The sequence below is a fragment of the Hemiscyllium ocellatum genome, chromosome 18, assembly GCF_020745735.1.
Source record: "Hemiscyllium ocellatum isolate sHemOce1 chromosome 18, sHemOce1.pat.X.cur, whole genome shotgun sequence".
Classification (NCBI taxonomy): Eukaryota; Metazoa; Chordata; class Chondrichthyes; order Orectolobiformes; family Hemiscylliidae; genus Hemiscyllium; species Hemiscyllium ocellatum.
The window spans coordinates 56,548,122-56,567,057 of record NC_083418.1 but is presented as its reverse complement, the minus strand read 5'-3'; the positions used below and the strand labels follow the sequence as shown (position 1 = coordinate 56,567,057).

General features: G+C 39.9%; 1 protein-coding gene across 5 annotated transcripts in view; it reads left to right on the top strand.

Moving 5' to 3' along the window:
- Positions 1–17,927, top strand: part of hipk3a (homeodomain interacting protein kinase 3a) — a 260,923-nt gene extending 242,996 nt beyond the window's left edge. For 4 of the 5 annotated variants that reach the window (XM_060839040.1, XM_060839038.1, XM_060839039.1 and 1 more), the window contains 4 exons: positions 5,385–5,531; positions 9,100–9,359; positions 12,378–12,505; positions 14,082–17,927. In XM_060839040.1, coding sequence (XP_060695023.1) covers positions 5,385–5,531; positions 9,100–9,359; positions 12,378–12,505; positions 14,082–14,555 — 1,009 coding nt within the window. In that variant the 3' untranslated portion in view covers positions 14,556–17,927. The remainder of the gene's footprint in view (positions 1–5,384; positions 5,532–9,099; positions 9,360–12,377; positions 12,506–14,081) is intronic. The other variant, XM_060839042.1, reaches the window with a different exon arrangement.
- The last annotated feature ends 1,009 nt before the right edge of the window (positions 17,928–18,936 follow it).

Below are 18,936 nucleotides of genomic sequence, written 5' to 3'. Positions count from 1 at the left end.
CAGCTTTAAACTGACTGCTGTCTGCCCTCTTGGATAAAAGTAACTTTAGCACTATCTTGAAGAGAAACAAGAGAGTTATACCCAGCATTTTGGACAAATAATTCTTAACTGAAGTCTTCAAAAGTACATATAGTTAGCTGATTTATCTCATGGCTGTTTATAAGAATTTGCTGTTTTCAAATTGACTGCTGTGTTTCCTACATCATAATCATTCCATAATGCCACAACACCTCAGGTCCTAACACCCCTCTGATCTTTTCTTCACTCTAATCCCATCCCTTTGCCTATTCCCAATCCAGTTGTGTATACATTATTCCTTCTGACGTTCCACTCTCTGATTCTGAATGATCAGTGCTCAGCAAAGGACTTTGTTTTGTCCCTTTCCACCCCCACCTCAATGAATTTCAAGTTTCAAATACAACATGATCTTGAACTCTTCTTCCATCACCTTCAATCCTCACCTTGGCCGTAGTGGCCCCCCAACACACACACACACACACACACACACACACACACCGTCCGGCCCTTCCATCTATCTGCAAACACTCCTGTAACCCCTCCTTCTGGCCCCTTATGTATCCTTGATCTCTTCATCAAGAACCATTGACGTGACATGGGCCACATTATTTTCTCTTTTCCCCTCATCCACTCTGGCTGCAGTCCATTCCGTCAAGTCTAACTCTGATTGTCGTCAAACCTGCTAAGCATCAAGATGTTACTAGGACCGTCAGTAACCTAATCTCTTCTGGAGATCTCCCTTTTATGGTGTTCTACCTCAGACCCCAATCCCATGCAGCCCATTTCAATCTCCTTCCTGCAATCCAGAAACAAGACTGCCCTGGTACACCCAATGTGTCAGCCTGTTCTGCCCCATTGAATGTATTTCTTCCTGCCTTGGCTCTGTTTTCTCTCCCCATGTTAAGACTCCTCTGCCTGCATTTATGGATCTTATGTAAAACAAAGAACTGTGGCTGCTGAAGATTTGGAAGCAAAATACAAATTGCTGGAGCAATTCAGCACATCTGGTAGCATCTGTAGAGAAAAAGCAGAGTTAATGATTTGAATCCAGTGATTCTTCTTAAGAACATCATGATTCTAAGATGCTTTAGTCAGATCCACAATTTTCCTAGTTTACTGTTTGTAACCACTACGTTTTCGCCATGGATGTGCAATTTCTCAATAAGTTCCTTCTCCATCTGGATAGTCTGAAGCCTTTCCACTTCCTTGAAAGGCTTGAATAGTCCTCATCCACTACCACACTCTTTCACGTCGCTGAAATATTTCTCACTTAGCCCAATTTCCCTTTTAATTCATCAAAATTTCTCCAAGTGAAGGTTCAAATTATGCTTGCCTCTTTGTGGGATATTTGGAATATTCCTTGCTCCAGTCCCTAAGTGGGTATCCCTCTCGCAACTCTTTCTCTAGTACGTGGAGCTACTTCCTGCTGTCATCTGCAGTTTGATAAATTAAATAATTTTACTTCCAATTTCCTTCCCCCTCTCACCTTCACTTGGTCCATCTCTGATTCTTCCCATCTCATCCTTGATTTGGAGATGCCGGTGTACAAAGTTAAAAATCACACAACACCAGATTATAGTCCAACAGGTTTAATTGGAAGCACACTAGCTTTTGGAGCATCGCTCATTCATCAGGTGGTAGTGGAGGGCTCAATCCTAACACACAGAATTTATAGCAAAAATTTACAGTGTGATGTAACTGAAATTATACATTGAAAAATTGATTGTCTGTTAAGCCTTTCATCTATTAGAATACCATGACAGTTTCACTTCTTTCATGTGTAAATCACAAAACCTTTTTTTTAAAAAGTTGCATTCTCGGGTTAGCTGTTAACAATGGTGATAGCTAGACAATATGTTGAAGGTGTTGGCCCCCTGTGTTCTCTGTCTATGCCATGATGTTTAGATTGATTCTAATCTAAAAAGTGAGATTACGGAGTTTTACATGAATTCATGCAGTTTTTGAGCAAAGTACAATGTAACCCTGCAAGTACAAATTCACCCCACATGACCTTAGGTTCATGTCACATTATAGGTGACCACCATTGCACTATATACACACACAGATACTCCTACACACACACTCTCTCACACACACACAGGCACTCCTATACACACGGACACACATATACACTGATGTGCACACAGAGACCCACACACACCCTTACAGACACATACAGTCACACATGCATCCCCTCACAGGCTTAAGACACTCTCCACTCACTACACACACACATACACTTTCTCATACTCACAATCCCCAACCCAGACAGACAAAGACAAAGACCCACATGCACACATATATTTTGTAGAGTGAGTTTGTACTTGCAGGGTTACACTGTACTTTGCTCAAAAACTGCATGAATTCATGTAAAACTCCATTATTTCACTTTTTAGATTAGAATCAATCTAAACATCATGGCATAGACAGAGAACACAGGGGACTAACACCTTCAACATATTGTCTAGCTATCACCATTGTTAACAGCCAACCTGAGAATGCAACTTTTTTTTGAAAAAAAGGTTTTGTGATTTACACATGAAAGAAGTGAAACTGTCATGGTATTCTAGTGGATGAAAGGCTTAACAGACAATCAATTTTTCAATGTATAATTTCAGTTACATCACACTGTAAGTTTTTGCTATAAATTGTGTGTGTTAGGATTGAGCCCTCCACTACATCTGATGAAGGAGCGACGCTCTGAAAGCTAGTGTGCTTCCAATTAAACCTGTTAGACTATAACCTGGTGTTGTGTGCTTTTTAACTTTGTACATCTCATCCTTGACTTCTTTATATCCATTTCTGGGGATAGACTGTCCAAGTATCCATTGACTCCAGTTGCTCTACTATACTTTCTCACACCCTGCTTCCTGTAAAGACTCCATCCCATTCTCCCAGTTTCTTCATCTCCTATCTCATCTTTTCTGATGATGACACCTTCTGCAGGGGTGCCTCTGATATGTCTTCATTTATCCCTGATCGAGCATTCTCAACCCCACTATGATTGACAATGCACTTAGTTGTCTCTGACCCATTTTCTGTGTTTTTGCCTTCACCCCTTGCCTTCCATTCCTGAACAATAGGGTTCCCTTTGAGCTCATTTTCCATCCTGCCAGTCTCTGAATTCGTAAGGTCATTCTCTGACAGTTCCACCAATGCCAGCAAGCTGTCATAACAAAATGAATCTTACCCTCCTCTCCCTTGTCAGCATTCCACAGGGACCATTCCCGCAGCAACACCTCGTCCACTCTTCTTCAGTCTTCACATCTTTATGTCCCCTCCATGGCACATACCCATGCAATCATGGAAGGTGTGACACTTGACCTTTTTACGTCCTCACTCCTCACTGTTCAAGGTCTCAAACACACTTTCCAGGTAAAACAATGGTTTACTTGTATTTCTTTCAGTCGCATCTGCTGTATTTGCTGCTCACAATACAGTCTCCTATATACTGGGAAGGCCGAATGCAGTCTGAGTAACTGCTGTGCAGAACACCTCTGCTGTCCATGTAAGAATAACCCTGACCTTCCAGTTGCTTGTCATTTCAATACATTATCTTGCTTCCATGCTAATATTTCCTCCCTAGGCCTGCTGTATTGTTTAATCGAAGATGGAGGAACAGCTGCAGGCTTCAAATCCAACCTGAGGTTCATACGTCCTCTCACCTGCTACCTCCAGCCCCCATGCCTGTGTCCCAGGGTTTTGTTTGAATAGGTTTATTCCTAGCAAGTTTGACCTATTTTCTGCTATTAACACCAACTTCTACACTTCATCTATTATGTCCTCTTCTATTATTACCACATCCTTTGCCTTTTGTTCTGGGTTGTCCTTACCATTTGGTCCGATGTACTCCTATTCTCCTCTTTTCAACAGCATAAGAACTGTCACTTTTTCAGACGTTCATTGAACTTGAAACATTAATCCTGTTTCTCTCTCCACAGTTGCTGCCAGATCTGCTAAGTTTCTCCAGCACTTTGTTTTTATTTCAGACCTCCAGTACCTGCAAAATTTTGCTTTCATTATCCATATTTACATTGTTAGGTGTGAAGCTCATTCAAATGTCCTGAGGTAAAAAGGTGCTAACTAAACGCAGATGCCTTAAAAATGCTCTAGAGTTCTTTCTCGTAAATTGAAATCAGGCCCATAGTCCGCCTGGTTTGGAAATAGATAAGATAGATTTACCTACAGCGTGGAAACAGGCCCTTCAACCCAACAAGTCCACACCTACCCTCAGAAGATAAACCCACCCTCCTATAGTTACCCCTGACTACTTTCACCTAACACTACGGGCAATTTAGCATGGCCAATTCACCTAACCTGCACATCTTTTTTGGACTGTGGGAGGAAACCGGAGCAAACCCACGCAGACACAGGGAGAATGTGCTAACTCCACACAGACAGTCACCCGAAGGCAGGAATTGAACCCAGGTCCCTGGCGCTGTGAGGCAGCAGTGCTAGCCACTGTGCCACCCTGCCTGAATTTGATGTTAAACGTGGAAGGAAATAAACTTTGCTCAACATTGACATCATTTCATCTCGGTGAAAGTAATTAGAAAATTAATTAGAAATTGAGTATTCTGTGGGGATTTTAACAGATAAATAGACAGTGTAGTAAAAGCTCAAATATCTCACATCTAGTTAGTTCCCTGTTGTGGATGTATGAGTTTCCTACAGAAAATATGAAACAGCTCAGGGAGATGCAGACCATACCTGAGCCATCGTTGCAAGGAGTCACAAAGCAATAGAATTTGAAAATATAAAGCAAAACACTGTCACCACTGAAATTCTAAATAATAAAAGATAATGCTGTAAAAACCTTCATTAAGTCATGCAGCATCTGTGGGGAGAGAAGCACAGTTAATGTTTCAACAATAGCATGTTACATCTCAACAGCACAGTAATATTATTGAACAGTGAGCCACATAAAGGGATATTAGGCCAAGTGATGAAAAACATGGCCAAAGAGAACACTTTAAGGAGCATCTTAGAGAGTAAGGATTTCAGGTCTTTGGCCTTTTTTCAGAAGTTGAAGATACCAACAACTATTAAGCAATTTCAGAAGCAAGGAGTTGGGTGGAGTGAGGGAAGTTAAGAACAAATGGATAGGGTGGATGGAAAAGTAATTAAATCATTATATAGAGGACATTCCAATGTGAAGGGTGTGGTAAGGGAACAAGTAACAACCAATTCAGAGGGGGTGCAAACAGTTCCAACAAAATAGCAGATGGGAAGGGAATCGTAAAACGACCAGACAAAAAGAAATGCTGCAATTGGTTAAGAGTTTTTTTGCAGAGTCATTTCCTCATATACTGATTGATTTTTACGTGATGGTATTGTTTGTTCTTTATCCATCCCATCACCATCAGGTGTAAAGGCAGTCCGGACTGCGAGGCATGCCAGAGCACCCTCAATATCGACCGAGTGTGTTCGTTAAGTAGCCCCGACAGCACCCTGAGCACCAGCTCATCGAATTCAGCACGGTCCAGCCCATCTCCCTGCAAAAGACCTAACAGGTATGGACCACAGACAGATGTTGTGCTGGGTTCAGTGTGTTTGTTCTCTGATTACAGTGCAATCAGAGAACAGGAAGTGCAAGTTGGAGGATGGCACATAAAGTGTACATTTTCAAGTTAGTTCCTCTCTGTTAAATTCTGACATGATTTAAAATAAATGGTTCAGTAAATAACAAAATAGTGGGGGACCAGAAATCATAGAATAATCCATCCAGACCATTGTGCTTTTAGAGTCATAGAGATGTACAGCACGAAACAGACCCTTTGGTCCAACCTGTCCATGCCGACCAGATATCCCAACCCAGTCTAGCCCCACCTGCCAGCGCCCGGCCCATACCCCTCCAAACCCTTCCTATTCATATGCCTCTTAAATGTTGCAATTGTACCAGCCTTGCTGACTCTTTGAAAGAACTATCCAATCAGTTCCATTCCCTCACCCTTTCATACTATAATACTTCATTTCTTTTCCCTTCCAGTATGTATACGCTTCTCTTTGAGCGTTGCTGTTGAAACCGTCTTTCCAGCAGCACTTGTTTGATTTGAACAACTTACTGCACAAAAGCATTTCTCTTCATCTCACCTCTGGTTCTTCTGACAAGAAACAATTATCTCCTTTTTTGTTGACTCACGGAATGTAGGCATCTCTGACTAGACCAGCATTTATTGCCTGGGGACAGTTGAGAGTCAACCACATTGCTGTGGTTGGAGTTGCATATCATAGAATCATATAGCACAGAAAGAGACCCTTCGGTCAACCAAGTTTTCCAAACTAATCTACTCTTGTTTGCCTGTGTTTGGCCCATATCCCTCTAAGCCTTTCCCATTCGTGTACCTGTCCAAATGTTTTTTTTTTAAATGCTGTAACTGTAACTGCATCTACCACTTCCTCTGGCAGTTCATTCCACATACAAATCACCCTCTGTGTGAAAACGTTGGTCCTCAGGTCCCTTTTAAACTTCTCTCCTCTCACTTTAAAATTCTATCCCGCTAGTTTTGAACTCCTCCATCCTGGGGAAAAGACCTAAAGTTAGCCAAACCAGGTATGGATGACAGTTTCTTTCCTTAAAGGACATTAGTGAACCAGATAGGTTTTTCCTGACAATTGACAATGGATTCATATTCATCATTAAACCTCTTAATTCCAGATTTTTATTGAATTCAAATTCCATCATCTGCTGTGGTGGGACTTGAATCCAGGTCCCCAGGACAATACCCGAGTCTCTGGATTAACAATTCAGTGATAATACCACTGCCTCCCTGATAAAACTGTATCCACTGGTAGACAGATTCTTCTGCTAATTGAAACAGTTTCTTTTGATTTAGTCTACTAAAACTATGATCAAAAGTCTGATCAAATCTCTTCATCTCTCCTTAACTTTCTTTACTCTCAGGAGAATAATTCCAATTTGTACAGTTTCTTCATACAACTGAAGCTCACTTATCCTGCTAAGATTCTAGATGGTTTAAAAGAATGATACCAGAACTTGCTGGATGTGCCTATCAGGAAAGGATTGACAGGCTGGTGCTCCTCACTCTTGGCAAAAAATGGCTGAGGCATAACCTAATTGTAATCCTTCAAACTATGAAAGGTTTTGGTCAAATGGATGCAAAGGGAATGTTCTTCCGCATAAGAGGTAGCATATGTAGGGGCCATCAATACACGATCATCAGCAAGAAATGCAAAAGAAACTTCTTCTCTCAAAGAGTGGTGAGAATATGGAACTCCCTATCACAGGCTGTGTATGAAATGATCAGCAGAGCTGTCCTTAAGGAGAAAAAAGATAAAAATGTGAGGCAGAAGGGAATAGATGATTGCAATGATGGATTTAAATCATAAGAGATGTAAGGAAGCTTTAGTGGTGCGTACACATTGGCACAAACTGATTAAGCTGATGTTTATCCTATGGAAAACGAATTCTATTCACAGCGCACCCAAATATACAACCTACCAGAAGGTGAAATTTAATATTGTGTGAATGTTTAACTAAAATAGGTTTTGGAGAGGAATTATTCAACTTCCAAGAATTAAAGTGTAACCTGATGATTTTCTGTCCTTTGTTGAATCATAGCATTGTTAACCTGAACCATGAACATAGAGATGTAATCTCTGTTTACTGTCTAATCCAAAGTAACTTTACTTCCTATTTATGTAATGTCAGCTGCAGGCTGCACAGTCAAATCCTAGATTTATTTGTTGTTGATGTAGTCATAATTTTATTTAAAGCAAAATATGATAGACTCTTGTTTGCTCCTGATATTGCCACAAGCAGTCATGGACTAGAAAGCACCACTAATTCAGCAACAAAAACAGAAACTGCTGGAGAAATTCGACAGGTCTAGCAGCAGCTGTGGAGAGAAAACAAAACTAACTGTTCAAGTCCAGTGACCCTTTTTCAGAACTTCAGCCCATTGTCATTAAAGTGTTCTCTCATACCTGGCCTGATTTCAGAAATGGAAAGTCTATCAGTACTACTGCTGGGTATTTGTTGTCATCTACACCTGGTATTAAAATGCTGCTGGTGAAACACTTTCTTGGTATTGTAGGACTGTAGGCTGGAAACAGGCCTACAGAGAGCTGGCATTCATTGTTCCTGCCAGAGGTCACCAAGTCTTGTTGGCATGACAACCCTGAAACATTCATGGATCAGAGGAATGGGAAGGAATCCCCATCAGGCTGGGTTTGTCAACATGCTTTTTCTGTGCATTTTTTAAAAATGGAAAACATTGCTGGGTAGGGGATAAAGGAGGTAGGAGAGACAAACGACATATTTTCATTTGGCTGTAACCTCACTCATGGTAAAACAATTACCTCTGAATTGCGAGGTTATAGGTTCAGGTTTCATTTCAAGGACTTCAGATCACTGATAATCTTTAGACTGCTATTCCTAGATTCAGTAATGACAGAGTGATCTTTCAGTCCAAGATTAAGTATTAATTCTGAGGCCCCATTTGCCCTTTCAGATGGATATGCCTGGTCTCAAGACACTTTGTGAAGAAAAACAGGTGAATTTTTTCTATTGTCCCGAGGCCTATATTTTTCTTCAATTAATAGCACTAGATGTAAGGCAAGGTGAAGAAGGTTTAAAGAGGATGTGAGGGTGGTGGGAATCTGAAATTCATTGCCTGTTAGGCTGGTATAGATAGAAAATCTTAGATCGTTTAAGAAGACTTTCAATGTGTGCTTGCAATGCCAAGCCATAGAAGGGTAAGGGCCAACTGCTGGAAAATGGAATCAGGAGAGCTAGGTAGTTGTTTTGTCCGGTTTGAACCTGATAAGCCAAAGTGCCCTTTTTTCAGTGCTATGACTGAAAAAAACAATTATTTGGTTGTTTGTGGATCCTTGTCACGTGCAGCTTGGCTGAGACCTTTCCCTATATTACCACAGCGACTTTACTACAGAACTGAAGTATTTCATTAGATGTGAAGCACACTGGGTACATCTAGAGGTTTTGAAAGGTACTGTATAAATGCAAGCACCTTTCATGAAGCAATTGTATGATGTGAAACATATGAATGACTGACACTGACCAGTACCTGAACCACCATGTTATCATCATTGATATTCCAGCATGTCAGAAGATGAGCCCGAGAGTGGCTGTGACACAGTGGATGGGTCACCAACTAGTGAGTCTTCAGGGCAAAATGAAAGTCCTTTTCTGGAAGAGCAATTACTTCAGGATGCGGCTAATCAGAATTCAGGCGGCATGAACTGCAAGGGAACAGACAGCAGCAAGCCCACTGTGCGCACCATGGTGGTGCCACCAATGAGAGTGCAGAACAGCAATTCAATCTCCATAACAGACTTGAGTGAGCAGGTCTCAAACGCAGGTAAGGACTTGCTTTTGTATGCATGGTCAGAGAGAGTTACATTTGTAACTGCCGCAAGCAGTCAGTTGCAGGACAGGAAGGTTAGAATTGATTCAAAGATCATCTTGTAAAAGGGGGCTGGTGATGCAAACAGCATAGGACAGAGAATAAGGGATATTAGAAACCTGTCCTGAAAAGTTATACTGAAGTATTCCCGACTTGCCAACTATAGGGAGTAACATTGTGAAGAATATAATTTTGAGGGACTGGGGGGTACGTGAATAGAGGGACCTGGAGGTACTTATTCATAGGTCCTTGAATGTAGTAAGGCAAGTTGAAAAGGCAGCTCAGAAAGCTTAGCCTTGGAAATAGGGACAATTGATATGCTAAAACGTTAATAAAGTATTGTACACAATCTTGGCCACTTGAGGAAAAATTCCAAAGGGATACATGGGATGGGGAACTCGGATACTAGGAGGCATTGAAGAAGTTGGTATTGTTCTCTTAGGGAAAAGAACATTAAAGGGAGATATCAGAGTTATTCCAAAATATCAAAATTGGTGGAGCAACGTAGGAGAAACAGTTTCCTCTGACAAATGGTTAGTAATCAGAGGACAAAGGGTTCAAATAGTTGGACTGTTAAAGTTTGAAATATGGATTATTGGGAGTAGGCTGGAATGGGGACAAAATTGGATAGCTTTTTTCCAGAGGGCACATGGTCCTCTATAACGCAAGAAGATTTTGTTATCCCAAAAGGCTCCTATAGCTTAAGTAGCATCTGCCTAGCTCCACTTAAGCATGATTCGTTTGTACACAAATTGCTGACAATCCAACACAGAGAAGCTCAAAATGTGTCACAAGGGAGTTGGCTGCTATCAGAAAAAAAATTGTACTAGAGCAACAGGGGCTGCTGTGCTGAGCTTCAGGGTTGTGATGAGAAGGAAAAGAAAGAATTAAGTGTGCAACCTACACAGCTAAGCTGAAAGTTGACAGGAACCTAGCTCAGTTATTTTTTAGCTATGACACTTATTCTTCAGCTACATTACACTTAGACCTCTCCATTCTGTCAATAGTTATGTTTCCGAAATAATTCTCAAGTCCAGAAAGTTTGTGTCCAAGTCATTCTGGATTTTGGAATTTTCTGCAGCATTGAAAAACATTAGAATATTCAACTACAAGTGTGTAATCCAGTAACACTCTGCAACATAAAGCAATAATAAAAATTGAATTACTTATTCAAATTCAGTATCTATTATGTTTCAGCTCACAAAAGCTGTTCTAAAATTGCCTAAGTCTGCTGAAAACACTTCCAGACAACTGGTGTCTCGTAACTCAGCTTCCCTGTGTGGAAAGGTTACAGTGTATTGCATCTTACTTTTAAAATACTGTTCTTAGTCTGAGAATCATTTTTACAAAAAGTGAGGTAGACCAGTGGGGGAATTTAAACCATAAACTACTTTCTCAGCTCCTTATCATCTGTGTGAGTTCAATCAAGATCTCTGCAATGTCTCTTTACTGAGCAAAGGGAATAAAATTGCATTGCATGTAGACAATTCAGTAAATGCTTGGTTCCTTCTGCATACCAGGGTTAATAGTGACTATAGGTAGTTAATAAGTTTCTTGTTTTAACTTGCTTTTTTATGTATCCATGTAATTGTAGAAGATTTTGTGCTCATTATGCTTTCAACTTTTTATTTCAGTGCAGTTGAATATGCACGCATTAATGCAATAAAATATCGCAAAGTGTTTCACAAGAGCATTAACAAACACTCAACAATATGAGGAATTCAGGCACAAAGAGACAGGTTTATGGACTACCGGAAATCAGGAGAGAAATTTAGGAGGGAAGTCCAGAATATTTGGAGCCTGAGTAGCTGAAGTCACATGACACCAGGTTATAGTCGAACAGAATTATTTGAAATCATTTTTTGAAACACAGTATTGACGATGTACAACTGACTAGAATTGGTGGAACGTACATCCCAAGCGAATGGAGAACATTACAAAATGTTTTTTAATAATCCAACTGAATTCTTTTGTATGCGTAACTTCCCACAGCTGCCTTTAAAACATCCCAATACTATATGTATCCTTAGCAATGAACAAGAGGAAATTGATGCAGTGGCCAGCTACAGATAAATTGGATAATATTTTCTTTCGAGTCCTGGAATACGTGTACTGTTTTTACATACAGTGGTATGTGAACCTTAAGTGTAACCTGTAGGTAAATTAAATTGTTAATGTGTTCACAGAAATTCAGAATTGAACTAACATATTCCTAGAATTGCATGGTCCAGGTACAGATTTGAAACGAGGTTTGCCCAAAAAGGATGTGCACCACACTGGCCACCTTTCTTGGTTATTAGATTAGATTCCCTACAGTGTGGAAACAGGCCCTTCAGCCCAACAAGTCCACACCGACCCTCTGAAGAGTAAGCCATCCAGACCCATTTCCCTATGACTAATGCACCTAACACGATGGGCAATTTAGCATGGCCTATTCACCTAACCTGCACATTTTTGGACTGTGGGAGGAAACCGGAGCACTCGGAGGAAACCCTCGCAGACACAGGGAGGATGTGCAAACTCCACACAGACAGTCACCCGAGGCTGGAATTGAACCTGGGATCCCTGTTGCTGTGAGGCAGCAGTGCTAACCACTGAGCCACCATGCTGCCCCTTAAAGGCTGAATGGCCTAGTCTTCCTTTTTTTTTACTTTGATGATCAATCTGTTCAGAGACACTATTACACACCTCTGGGGCAGGTGGGGCTTGAATCCAGGCCTCTTGATCCAGGGGTAGAGACATTACCACTGCATCACAAGAGGGCCCCATAAGAAAAAATATAAGTAAATATCCTTTATTGCAAGGGAGAAGTGAGGTATTAAGAAGGAAAGTTTTTTTTCTCTCTGGCTATTTCATACACATGGGAAAATTATTTGTTGGTGCAAGTTGCAGATTCTGAAATGGCTTGAAATGGCCAAGTCTAGAAGCAACCTGATAGTCCCAGAATCATGTTGAACCGGTTTTCACTTCCAGATGCGACATGTCAGTCATTGAGCCAGGGCCGATCTGCACCTGAAAGAATAAGCCAGCTTTCAACTGTAGGTAATCGCCAGCAGAAGTCTGTAACAGCATTCCAACAGCAACACGTGAATTTTGGTCAGGTATGTGTGAACTCAGCCAATATTGGGAAGTGTGAAACAGACTTTATTCATATACACACAGGTGCTCACACTTTACCATGCATAGAAGTAATTTTGCCTTCTTGTTAAAAGCCTTTGAAATAGGTACAGGAATAAACAATTGTGTATGCTTTGCCAATCAGCAAGATCATGTCTTGTCTTCTATCCTTTCTCACACTATCTTTTAATTCCCAGCCATTTCTCAATCCTTGCCTTGAATATACTTAATGACTGAGCACCCACAGGTCTGGGAGGTAGGGAATTAGAAATAATCATAAAATTAAAATAAAGGACTGCAGGTGCTGGAGATCTGAAACTAAAACAAAGTGTTGGAGACACTCAGCAAGTCTGGCAACAGCTGTGGAGACAAAAACAGAGTTAACAGTCTAGTGACTCTTCATCAGAATTGAAAGCAACTGGGAAATCGTGGTGTGTATGCTGATGAGGGAAGGGGAGGAGGTGTGGTGGGAGGGGATGGAGATGGTGCCTGAGGGCAAAAAATAGAGAAGCAGAAAAAGGGGTTGCTGACAGCAAGCCAGGAGAGATGTAAATGCTGACTGGATGTTATGGGGAAGTGTGAATCATTAAAATGGGTTAGCTGTGTCAGGAGCAACCTATACCCAACAGGACCTGGGGATGTAGAGATAGGTAACAAACAAAGAGGAAATTGGTAAACTTAATGCTAAGTCCTGAAAGATACAAGGGAGCTGGGCAGAAGATGAAGTGTTGTTCCTCCAGCTTGTGTTGAGCTTCATTGGAGCTGTGCAGCAATCCTGAGACAGAAATGTTGGTGTGAGAACACAGTGTTGAAAGTGGTTGGCAACCAGAAACTCAAGGTCTTCTCATAGAGCAGAGGTGTTCCACAAAGCCGTCATCAAGGCTGAGTCTCCAAGTAAAGGAGACCACATGTGAGCAGAAATAGAAATAATCAATACCCTTTTGAAAGAAGAGGTTTCTCTTCATCTGAATGCTAAGTGGCCTACCTCTTGTTCTGAGATTGTGTTCTCATTTCTTATCCAAAGTATACATTTTCTCAACCCTCTTAAGAATTTTATATGCTTAATGAGCTTACATTTCATTCTTCTAAACTTCAGTGAATATGGGTCTAGTTTACTCAATCGCTTCTCATAGGATAATCCCTTCATCCTATGAACCACACTCTCTGGGGTGAATATGTCCTTCTTAACGTGAAGAAGACAAATTTCACATAGTATTCCAGGTGTGACCTCACCAACACTGGAATCAACTTCTAAGAAAACATCCTCTTTTACAGATCCCAATTCACCTTCATCAAATGTACATTTCACAGTGAAGAGTTTATGATTTGTCTTTGTTCAGATCCTTCAAGATAATTTTTGTTAAGAGCGTATCTGTCCAAGCATTCAATCTGTACCGTGGTCAATTGATCATAGTACCTATACCTATTAGGCTAGTGATTAAATAAACCAGCAAATTACTGGGGTGAACTGCAAATTTTCTGTAGAATGTTGATTTATTCTTGGCATCCTTTTTTGAGTGATTTGGGCGATTGCTGATTACAGCATGAATGTTTTTACAGGTTCAGCACTACGGATCGATGCCTCAGGAATGGAATGGTAATTATGGGCACCGGAGAAAACAGGCCTTCATCGCACCCACAATCGCTGGCCACCCTTTCTCTTTTGCTCACGGGAGTCCCAACCACACTACAGCCCATGGACATCTGACCGGAAACACACAACTCGGGGGCCAACCCGCCATCTTGTCCTACCCCCCGTCGGGTCCCCTGGGCAACACAGCTCCCATGGCCCATCTGTTGGCCTCCCCATGTACTTCAAGGCCTGTCATGCAACCCACGGCCTATAGTATTTCTCACCACAATGGCCTGCTTCACCAAATCCCGTTTGGTCTCAATCCCCGTCTTCTGCCTTCTCCAACCATTCATCAGAACCAGTACAAACCAATGTTTCATCCTCACTCCTATATTGCATCTCCCGTCTACACTGGATTCCCATTAAGTCCAACAAAGCTCAGCCAGTATCCCTATATTTGAAGATTACAGAACAAAACAAAAAGAAACTGGCCTAAGGCTCAGTCATGTGTAAAGCATCTGGAATTGAAGGAACGCATAACCAATTAAAGAATAATTCTAAGCCGTGGCACAAGAAATTCATTTCTTCATTGTGTTTTTGTTAATCATGGTACATAAAAGGTGCATAAACAAAAGAAACAAAAAGCTGAGCTTTAACTCAAACCCAGTTTTAATGTGTCTTTGCACATTCGATGAGACAACTATTTCAGCCATTGTGTTAGGTCCAAGGATGTGTGCGGTGATTCAAAGCCGCTAGGAGCACGGGGCAAGAGGGAGAGGGATAGCTCTCCACTTTTGTATTGCCTTGTTGCATCCACTGCAAGACACGTGTGACACACACACTTGTGAAGCCATGCTATTAACCCTGTGAGGGCAAAGGGTGCATATTCTGTCTGCCGGTGTACAAGCAAATATACTTGTGGTTTCCCCTGTGTCTTTAGTGTTTTTTCAGTGTTCAGTCTTTAACCTAAAGGGGTTGGGGCCGTTGCTCTCCACACCTGCATGTGTTTTGCATGGGCAAGAATTGCCTAAAATAGGGTTTTTTACTCTTCAGTGTCGTCAGTAACAATAGTTTTCACACACATAGTGCCTTAAATATTTTGAGGTTGTTAATGTTACTATGTTATGGACTGTAGCACTTGAATTCTTATCTAATCCAGTGATTGAAATAAAAGATAAATGAATGGAAAAGTAGGGGGAACATTAGTGCTTTAGTTTTTCAGGTTTGGCGTGTGGTATGCTTATACTATCCTTTGAGGAATAGCTTTTTTTTGTGCTTTGCGGGTTGTGGGCTGAGTCTGCTTTCCTCCTTTCGGAATGACCTAGAGATACCAGAGGTGTAGAGCAAGCATTCAGAAATTGACTCAGATAATTTGATCACTGGTTTCTACTTTAAACTCGTCTATAATGAGCAGTGTTTATACTGTCAAAAAAATAATAATCTGCAATACAATCGAAATAGAAGTGTGCGCGTGTGTGTTTCTTTTTAAAAAGAAGTTTGCTGTTTATGGAATTTAGTGAAATGATTAGATATGTGGTGGCATGGCTTTGGTTAGAAAATTGAAAAAAAAATGCAATTCATAATACTCAATGACTCATGATATGGTTTTACCTTAGCTTGAGCAGACCATGCAGTATTTGATATACGTAGTAATATACTATTTAGTCCTGAGGCTTGACGAGGTGCAAGTTTTTTGTGTGCAATTTTATCATTTATGCATGTGACAAATTTTACCCTTTTTATCATTTTGTTTTTATTTTGTTTCATTTTTAGCTTGTTCAGTGTCTACTTGCTTATTTTATACATTCCGTCAGGGAGATAAAATGAACTACGCGCTCTGTGCATTTTTCTGGTATGCGCGTCATAAAATAATTTTTTTTTAAAATGAATTTGCTTTTCGCAGCACCAAAGACTTTTCCTGTCATCCCATTTCCTAAGCAAGGTTAGCAACTTTGCATAGACCTCAAGAAAAATACTCAAAAAAAAAGGGGGTAGCAAAGAAAGGTTAATTTTAAAAAAAAACTTTTTTCAGAATTTCAATAAAAAAGTTTGAGGCTATGTTTTAGTTCTTTGGGCAAGTAAGAAATTGTAACATTTATCTTGAATGTATTATAGATAAGCTGCTATATAATGATTGCCACTTCAATTAGCTGTGAAATAGGTGATTATTAACTGTTCTTACTTAGCCTTCTCATTTCTGTAAGTCTGATTACATTAACTAGAAGTGGGTTTTGATTAATTTTGGCGTTACTGTTTGGAGTGTCTTTGTAACTACTGTATTGTAAATGATGAAACTTTTAATTGCTTTTGTTTTTATTTTTGGGTGTGTGTTTTTGCATCAGTATTTTACCTTAAGTAACTTCGAGATCATCACTGCATATAAATGGATGTATTGATGTAACTTAATTTTTATGTTTTCATATCGGCATTGTGTTAAAGAATCTGAATCGCTGTAGCTTGCAGAATTGACTTAACTTTGTTTTTTTTGCTAATACAGTTTGCTGCTGCAATATAGAATCTTTTAATTATTTACTGGAACCAGCAGCCAGTGTGCAGAACCTGATTTCTGTATACTTTATTTATATTTTCTAAATTTAGGAAAAAAACATTAAAGATTCTAACACACCACTAATAAGCAGCACCAGTTTGACTTCAATAAGCTAACTTTGAGTATAACCATTTTTGGGGAGAGGGTTGTATATCTACTAAACAAAGCAGTGTTTTATTCAACATCAGCCTTTAGTCATAGCCAAGGAAGACAATGTGCCTAAGCGCAGAGGCTTTTAAACCACAGAACAGTTGTACAGTTAATTCAAATTTATAAAATATATTGTACCTCTTGAAAAATTTGGTGCTTTCTAGCATAGTTCTATTTTTATCAATAGACACCATATGTTTGTAAAAAAAAACAAAAGAACTCTAAATACAGGACTGGTAACTGAGGGGAAACAACTTGTGTCAGCTAGATAGGCCATAGCACTGTGGAACGACAATATCGTGATGCCTGAGTACTTCACCAAAGTGTTGCATTCAGTTTTTTTTCTTGAGTTCTATCCACTGGTTAATGCCTTAAAGTCACTCTTAAATAAGACACTGTGAAAAGCAGGAATGGGCATTGGAGGCAAGGAAATAATATTATACCCACCTCATTTTAAATTTGGACTCTCATCTTACATGCATATTGGGTTTTAATTCAGTTTTAGTTATGCTTAGAAATCAAATTCAGGATCCTTATGTGTGATTGGGAGTGCATTTTGAAAATAAAACATATCTCAAAACATTTTGTCTTTAATCAAGTTGAACCAATTAGTTTTGATTGGGTAGAGGCTCACAATTGGATGGAAACTTAAGGGAATGAGTGGTATCAATCTTTTCTTTCCTAGACCCGTCCTCTCCTTTATCAGCTTAGCCCTTAACTTGACAACAGTTCAATAAAAGTTAAATCAACACTGCAAGTTATAGAAACCTGTTGTTTAGATTACACAACAACGTAGACTTGATTATTTAGTTGGAACTGTTACTGTTAAAAATTGTAGATTTTTTGTGGCTTTTTGCTTTTGATTTTAATGCTACACTAGTTTGCCATGTAGCAATTGCACTGTGCAATATTTACAATATGAGGACTGGGAAAATTTTTATGGATGTATGTCTCTTACAGTTTGCGATAGTATTTCTTGCTAGTTCTCAGTGATTTAAATGTGACCAAGCCTTCGTACCTTGTCACATAAAGCGGGTTTTCCAGGTGACTATTTTGGTGAGTGTCAAAAATAAGAGTTTATGGTGTATTATTGTCAAGATTCACTTTGAATTAAAATATATATTGCTGCAGCAAATGAGTGTGGTGGATATTTTGTACAAAATTAATGGAAGTGATGGCAGAAAAAAAAAGCTTGTAAATCAAGCCTAGCCCATGGTATAATAGTTGACACTTCAGGAGAAAATAAATAGGAGCTGGAGTAAACTATTCAGTCCCCTGAGCCTGCTCTGCCATTCAATATGATCACCGCTGATATTTCACCTCAGCTGCACCTTCTGCATTACCTCAAAATCCCTTTCATTCTCTTAATATCCAAATCTTTATCGATCTGTGTATTGCATATACTCAGCTCTCTGGTTCGACAATTCCAAAGATTCCCAATCCTTCAAGGGAAGAACTGTCGTCTTATCTCAATCCTATTGACCCCCCCATCCCCCACAACCTATTGAGTGATCAAAAGCCAGTCCAGGAGCTCAAATGGACCAAGTGTTTTAAAGGAAGTTACTCTCTGTCAATACCATCTCCGCTTATAATGTTTCAATTTTCTTTTAGGCTTGAGCCATGCAATCGAGTTGCCTTATGTGTAAGTGCCAAGGTTTCCGTTTGCTGCCCTGCTGTATGTAATTGTGGTACTTTCTCAATTACAAGGGTAAAAGAGAAAAACCTGTATTGCATTGATGCTGTACCTAATAACATTTTGTGACATCACAAAGCATTTTTCATGCAGTGAATTGCTTTGGATTGGAGTCGCTTTTGTTTAAAAAAAAGACACGCTGCATTCCATTCATATCCAGACATGGTCCAACAATTTGTTCTAATCTTTTGCTTAAATAAGTTCAATTATCTGAGAATTATCTGATAGTTAGATCAAACCTTAATTAACAAAACACAAGCAGATGCATTTCATGCAAAAATATTGAATTAATCATGTACCTCAAGATAAAAGTGGTACATGCAACATATCCTGACCTGTTGATTTGCAGATTTTCCAATTATAAAATTTTCATCCTGCACAGTAGAAGATTGTACATGAGAACATCAGGAACAGACATAAGCCATTCAGCAGCTTGAGTTATAGTGCATTA